General features: G+C 47.0%; 1 protein-coding gene across 1 annotated transcript in view; it reads right to left on the bottom strand.

Moving 5' to 3' along the window:
* Positions 1 to 7,515, bottom strand: part of NCAPG2 (non-SMC condensin II complex subunit G2) — a 62,169-nt gene that overhangs the window by 22,897 nt on the left and 31,757 nt on the right. The window contains exons 16-19 of the mRNA XM_007463985.1: positions 4,013 to 4,186; positions 2,045 to 2,115; positions 923 to 1,076; positions 649 to 822 (exon numbers count right to left, since the gene is read on the bottom strand). Of these exons, the coding sequence (XP_007464047.1) occupies positions 649 to 822; positions 923 to 1,076; positions 2,045 to 2,115; positions 4,013 to 4,186 (573 nt within the window). The remainder of the gene's footprint in view (positions 1 to 648; positions 823 to 922; positions 1,077 to 2,044; positions 2,116 to 4,012; positions 4,187 to 7,515) is intronic.

Consider the following 7,515-nt stretch of genomic DNA (forward strand, 5'->3'; position numbering starts at 1 on the left):
GAGGTGAGGACACAGCTGCGCCACGAGAGGGCTGCCAGAGCAGCAGGGCGAGTGTCCTCCCTCCTCCAAGCCTCCCGTAAAGGGACAAGAAGACACCTCTTCATAGGTGCTGTTCAAGGAGCCCTCAGGATCAAGCTCGTCCAGCCCTTGCCCCCTGCAGACCCCGCTGCCCACCTCCAACCCGCCAACATCCAATGTCTGGTGCTGATAGGTGGGAGCCTCTGGCAGCAGTGTCAGTAACAGGCTGCTTCCGAGGGCTGGCCTGGAGGAGACAGCCGAAGAGCCAGGACGGGGAGAGGAGACGGGAAATTCACGGGACTCGCTCTCCAAAGGGCCCTAGAAAAGCCTGCCCAGAACTCAAGGGGCTGGAATTCCCTCGTCGATGAGCAGGGCCAGAGCAAGGGGACCTGGGGTGGCGGGCAGTCTTCCTGCTGTCGGGCCTCTTCCGACAGACCGGCTCACCCTCCGAGTTGGCCTCAACAGGACACTGGGCTCTGAACACGACTTGCTAGAAAGACCAGGGCCTGGAAGTGTTCACCCAGTCCCATCCTGCCCCCAGGTGAAAATTTTACACTATAAACGTGGAAAACTTACACCTTACCCTATCGCTCAACTTCCATGGCATCTGCATCTGTTCTACAAAGTTACCTTGGATGTTTCAAGGGCTTTCAAAAGACGGTTCAGTTTCTTCTGGGGCGCGGAAAGCAGGCACTCGCGATTCTTCGGGTGGGTCAGCAAGTACTCAACGTAGACCAGCGCCAGCCCGGGTTTGACTGGGTGCGGGTCCTGGACCCGCACCTTCCGCTTAGACACAGAGTTACCCTGAAAGCACAGAGAGAGTGAGGCACATAGCAGGAAAGCACGTGAGTTCTAGCATACAGCTACCCTCCTTCAGCAGACTTTAAAAATGACACAAGTGTACCTTGCTCTGAGGCTGCTCTTCCGGCAGCGAGTCACAAACAAGCTCCAGGATGTGCCCCACTTGCCCCCAGGAGCAGAGACAGTCTAATAGAATACAGTAGCTCTTGTCGGCTGTTCCTTCCTCTTGGTTTCTTAGTGTGGAAATCACACCACAGCTGAAAATGCCACATACATAAAGTCATATCTAGTATCTCAATAACAATGTCTCACTTTTCTAAAAGGCGGGGAAAATGGAGAAGCTAACACCTGAGGGTACAGAAGTCCTTCCTATCATGGGGACTCTCAGACGCTCTCCACCGCAGGAAAAACACACCGCTTTCCCACAATTACTATGCAGGACAAGGTCCAGTACAAAATGCTGACTCTGAAAGCAGCTTCAGGGGCCCCTAGATGTGAGGCACCGAGGACACACCAGGCACTTACAAACCCTGGCCTTTTGTTTCTGTGGTGCCTCTGTCAGACTCTAGAGCAAAGATCCATAATCTGGGGACAATACTTTTTGTTTAGCATCAAAACATTCTTTTTTTTTTATAAATACAAATAAAAATAAGTAATTTTTACTGAGTTAATAACCAACACCCTAGCGCAACACTGCCCAATAAAAAACACAATGTGAGCCACAAAAGCAGGCCACGTGTGTCATTATAAAGGTCCTAGTAGCCACGTCTAAAAAGGCAAGATTAATTTCAATAATGTATCTTATTTAGCCCAGCCTACCCCCGACATCCTTTAAGACATGGTCACTGTAGAAAACTACCGATGAAACATGTTACATCCCTCTTTCACACCAGGTCCCCGAGTCTGCATCACACCAGGATGCACACACAGCTTGCCCCAACCCAGACTCCCCATTCTAAGCACTCAGAGTCACATGTGGCCAAGGCTCCGTGGTGGACGGCGGGATGGCTCACGTCTCACCATCTGGCACTTGAACAACGCCAGACTCTCAGTTTCCCGTGGTGGCTTCCTGTGTCCCTCAGCAGTCCCAGAGCCCTGGAAGCCACATCCCCTGCTCTCCCTGCCACAGGGGAGGAGGCCAGGGGCAGGGAACACAGCACTGGGGGCTTGAAGGTCACGCAGGCGTCGCCAAGTGAGACCAGGAATGCATGGAGAGGGCGGGCACCTGAAGGTGGGAACAGCCGAGGCCGGCATCAGGGAGGCCAGCACAGACAGAGGGGTCTTGCAGCGATCATCCTGAAAGCATGAAAAGACACACAGCAACAGGGAACGTAAACAATGGGATCCCAAGGGCCCCATGACTCCCAGGAACCCATGTTCAAAGCTGCTTGGTAGGAATTAGAGTGATGCTCTCAACACATAACAGGAGGACTTAACCCCTTGGGAAGCATTAGGTTTGATAAGTCTTCTCAAACTTTTATAGGACACTTTACTACTTCCTGCGATGAATTATTTGAGCAAATATTTATTAAGCACCTACTGTGTACCAGGAGATCCCTGGAATACAGCAGTAACCAGAATAGACAAAAGTCCTTGCTGTCAAGGCACTGACTGGTATTTGAAAAACAATACCAATGAAAGGAAAAAAAAACCCCAACTCTATATACTCAGTGTGTCCTGAGTATAAAACTCAAGGGAATGAAACTAGTCAGAAAAGTTCCTAAGTAAAATAATCAGAACACCTTAGGAAGACAGTGCAGTGCAATGGAGCTACCTGGCCAAACCCAAGTCCCATGAGATCCCACACCCCAACCAGCTGGTACAACACACGGAGAAGGGCTGGTCTCTGAGGGCAGGGCTTTGGCAGGAACCAAGTGAGGAAGCCACCTCGGGCCCCACTGCAGCTACATCACCACCACTAGTATTATCACAGTAACAGAGCAGACAGACCAGACTCCATCAAGATCACTTAATAAGAAACACGCTTGGTTGGATGAGAGGATGAAGGAAGATGGGCCCCAAAAGGAAAAGAAACAACAATTTTCCTGGACATATACATGAAACAGAAACGGGTGCAATGTCACAATCTGGCCTGTAATTAATCTGCATTCAGTCAGAGTGAACCCACCCTCACCCCCAACTCCCAATAAAGAAAATGTTTTCTTGATGTTACAACAGTTGGCTGGCAGCTACTCCTGATTCCACTCCCATGTGTGGCTTACAGATGCCTTACCCACTTATGGGCCAACCACAAGGTTCTGGGAGGTACTGAGGGCAAAGAAGCTCTCTGGCCAGAATAATTCGGGATTAAAGACTTAATTCACCACCTCCCTTTTCCTGGACACACCCAGGCCACACTGTTCACCTGTCATCTCGTCTGGTATCCTGTGGCCTCTGTGTTTATCTTCTAATTCTCAACCCCATGTGATTATCTGAGCTTTTAAATGCCCTAATGACTTGGGCAGCCTTGATTATTTACCTTCACCGACAGGTCACGTTTACATTTCAGAGGCAGGATGGAGCTCGGAGACATAACAGTCACAGAAATACGGCTCAGAAAAGCTAAGAGGTCCAAGGTCACATAAGCAGTTGCAGAAGAACCAAAAGTAAACTTTACCAAGAGAAGGGTGATTCATGAGACCTATGACCTTTCTATATTTAAGCCACACTTTCTTCACAATTAGGAATAAATTTAAATTTCTACATAGCAGTTTTATTTCCATTGGTTTTGAAATATGGCCTTTACTCAGAAATAGAAAGTCAAGGAATGAGGAGGTTTCCTTCCTCCAAACAGAAGTTATGCACACAGTTCTGTCTGTCTCAATAACACAGACACAACTCAGATACTTCAGAAACATGTGCTTGCCGGATGCTGTCAAATGCCTAAAATTGCCCCCAAAACCAAGGTGCTACTACATCTTGATGCTCACAAACTCCTCTTTCTCAATTCCCAGCAAACCAAACCAGATTCTAAAATAGTGTCAGGCCATTAGAGACAGAAAACCAGTGCTCCCCAGACAAGTCTCTGGGTGCTGGGATGGAGGCTGGAGGACACGCGGCCTCACCCCGTGAAGCGTCCTGCGGGGTGGGCGGTGGCTCGGCCCCCGCCTCTGCAGAGGAGGAGCAGGTCCAGAGGCTGGTCCTGCACAAACGTGACCTGGCGCACCTGCCTTAGCAGGGTGGCCCGTCTTACCTTAAATGCTTTCATGTACTCTGGCAGCATAGAGGCGAACTTGCTAACGGTGTACACTTTGGCCTCTTTGTTATTCTCCATACTCCTGTGAATGCTTCTCCAAAGAATCACAACGATCTCTAACAAACCCGCCATGGACGCAGTATCACTTATTGACAGCGTTTGGTCCAGGGCCTAAGATACAAAAAATTGTACTGTGAAAGAATCAAATCATAATAACTCTCAAGAGAACAGCACTGTGTCTAAAAGCACATCTCAGAATTCCAGACCTAAGGCAGAGACGGAAGGAGAGGCAGATAGAACCCCTAAGACTGTGGTGTGATGTCTGATGGGATCAACTCCCCCTCAACCGTGGGCTGCTCTGGTTTGTGGGCTGGCAGGGAGTGACAGCACCAGGTGTCTGCGTGTCTTCTAGTGAATCCTTCCTTGTCTGCGCAGAGGGGTGGCACCGCCTCCCCAGCACCACACACTCGGCTGCGCGTGCTCCATCCACTTCAGACGCCAGCCCTGTCCGGTGACTGTGACAAACTGACAACTTGCCACACACGCCATTTCCTGGAAGGGGCTACCTTGAGATGCAAAGCAGGATTCATTTCACGTGTTGGTATTTTTGTGCTACTCAGATGTAATGGGAAAAGATACGGCGAACAAATTAACTTAATTAATGAGGGCACACAGAAAAAACAAAAGTAGTTGCTATAGAAAGTTAGATTTTTCAATAGGCACTAAATACCTGGAATGACTTATGGCTAAATTTAAAAAGCAATGAAACTACTAAAGGCTTAGATACTACTATGAGAATGATATAGATAACAAAGTGACAAAACTTCAATCTGTATTTAATTTTACTTTTTACATTCTAGTGATTAGCATAGCACTCTTATCATCAAAGTCCCCTGAGAAAGCCACCACTTCTCCTTTACAAAAATATGCTAAGTTCCTAAGTAAGATTTCATTAAACAGAAAGCAGAGATTTTTAGTAGATAGCAATGTGAAAAGGTAAAAGAACCAATTCAAAAAATTATGCTTTAAGCCATTAAATATTCTTAGAATGACAAAATCCAGACGGCAAATTGTATTTTTTTTCTACTACCGGTTACAATAGAGCACGCTTGTGTTTTCTAACGGTGCAGAAACTGACCTAAAATGTGATAAAATGCAGCTTTCTCAATAATGTCTCGGTTCAGTAGGGGGCGGAGGCTCCTTCAGTATTTAAGAACTAAAACAGTTTTCACTTTCTGGCGAAACCACTTCCACCATCCACCAGCACAAGTGTGAAGGGGTGGCCCAGAGGCACAGGGTCCCACGAGCCTGGAGCTGGCATCCCAGTGAGGGTTTCTAAAGTTACAGCATCACTTTCCTAAAAAATCCTGCCCACCCAACCCATATACTGAGGGGAAAACTCTGAAAAGAGGAACTCAAATCCCACCAAGAAAGCACAACCAGCTCCAGACGCTCCCGGCTGAGGGCTTCCTGAGCCCAGGCTGAACAGGCCTATGAACTGATGGGTCTGCTAGGCAGATTCGGCCGTTAAGATGACATCAGGCTCTTCTCTCTCCTCCCCCTTCTGCCCCAGCGGACAGACAGGGCAGGGGATGCTGAAGTGGGGGGCGGGGGTGGAGGTCCGGGGAGTGCTCCCCCCAGGCCCCGGGTAGGCCGACTGAGCCCCACACACAGCCCGCCGGCCCAGCCCCAGCCTCAGCGTGGGGCGGGGCCCTGTCGGCTCCTGGCTCTCAAGGGCCAGGGGCCTGCATCCAGGGTGGGGACACGGAGACAGGGGTGGCCAGACAGCGCAGGAGCCTCACCCTGCAGCCAGCGTGAACCACGTTTCATCAAAAGGGCAAAACTATCTTCTGTGACTTCCATTTTTTTTTTTTTTGGTTTTAATTGAAGTATATTCAACATCTTGTGACTTTCTTTTAAAGGCCAGTTTCCTAACCTACATAGCACCACAAAACTACCCAAAATTTTTACTTCAGAGGTACATATAAGCATGAGTTTGTTTATAAGCTTAAGATACTGCTTATAAGTAATACGTCTCTAAGTCTTAAATGTTCCTTTTTTAATGATATAATTGGTCACTTTGGATTCTGAAGAAATACCAGCTATATAGCTTGCTTGATAAATTACTTTTTCAAAGACAATTCTAAATAAAGCTCCTTCCCAAAAATTCAACCCCACGATGTTTCTAGTAGAATCTTAGGGCAGTGGCGGTGAATAAATCCTTAAGAGCGCCACCACCCATCTAGTTGTAAAATACGGTAACGTCCAGACGCAATCCACGTGTGCCAACCTCAGGTCGAATTAAAATATACAGAAGCGGGCTTCCCTGGTGGCGCAGTGGTTGAGAGTCCGCCTGCCAATGCAGGGGACACAGGTTCGTGCCCCAGTCCAGGAAGATCCCACATGCCACAGAGCGGCTGGAGCTGTGGGCCATGGCCGCTGAGCCTGCGCGTCCGGAGCCTGTGCTCCACAACAGGAGAGGCCACAACAGTGAGAGGCCCGCGTACCGCAAAAAAAAATAATAATAAAATAAAATAAAATAAAATATACAGAAGCTTCAAAATGGATTAAAGACCTAAATGTAAGGCCAGAAACTATCAAACTCTTAGAGGAAAACATAGGCAGAACACTCAATGACATAAATCACAGCAAGATCCTTTTTGACCCACCTCCTAGAGAAATGGAAATAAAAACAAAAATAAACAAATGGGACCTAATGAAACTAAAAGCTTTTGCATAGCAAAGGAAACCATAAACAAGACCAAAAGACAGCCCTCAGAATGGGAGAAAATACTTGCAAATGAAGCAACTGACAAAGGATTAATCTCCAAAATTTATAAGCAGCTCATGCAGCTTAATAACAAAAAAACAAACAACCCAATCCAAAAATGGGCAGAAGACCTAAATAGACATTCTCGAAAGAAGATATACAGATTGCCAACAAACACATGAAAGGATGCTCAACATCACTGATCATTAGAGAAATGCAAATCAAAACTACAATCAGGTATCACCTCACACCAGAATGGCCATCATCGAAAAACCTAGAAACAATAAATGCTGGAGAGGGTGTGGAGAAAAGGGAACACTTGCACTGCTGGTGGGAATGTGAATTGGTACAGCCACTCTGGAGAACAGTATGGAGGTTCCTTAAAAAACTAAAAATAGAACTACCATAGGACCCAGCAATCCCACTACTGGGCATATACCCTGAGAAAACCATAATTCAAAAAGAGTCATCTACCAAAATGTTCATTGCAGCTCTATTTACAATAGCCCAGAGATGGAAACAACCTAAGTGTCCATCATCGGATGAATGAATAAAGAAGATGTGGCACATATAGACGATGGAATATTACTCAGCCATAAAAAGAAACGAAATTGAGCTATTTGTAATGAGGTGGATAGACCTAGAGTCTGTCATACAGAGTGAAGTAAGTCAGAAAGAGAAAGACAAATACCGTATGCTAACACATATATATGGAATTTAAGAAAAAAAA

Source organism: Lipotes vexillifer, unplaced genomic scaffold (assembly GCF_000442215.2).
Source record: "Lipotes vexillifer unplaced genomic scaffold, Lipotes_vexillifer_v1.1 scaffold2094, whole genome shotgun sequence".
Taxonomy (NCBI): domain Eukaryota; kingdom Metazoa; phylum Chordata; class Mammalia; order Artiodactyla; family Lipotidae; genus Lipotes; species Lipotes vexillifer.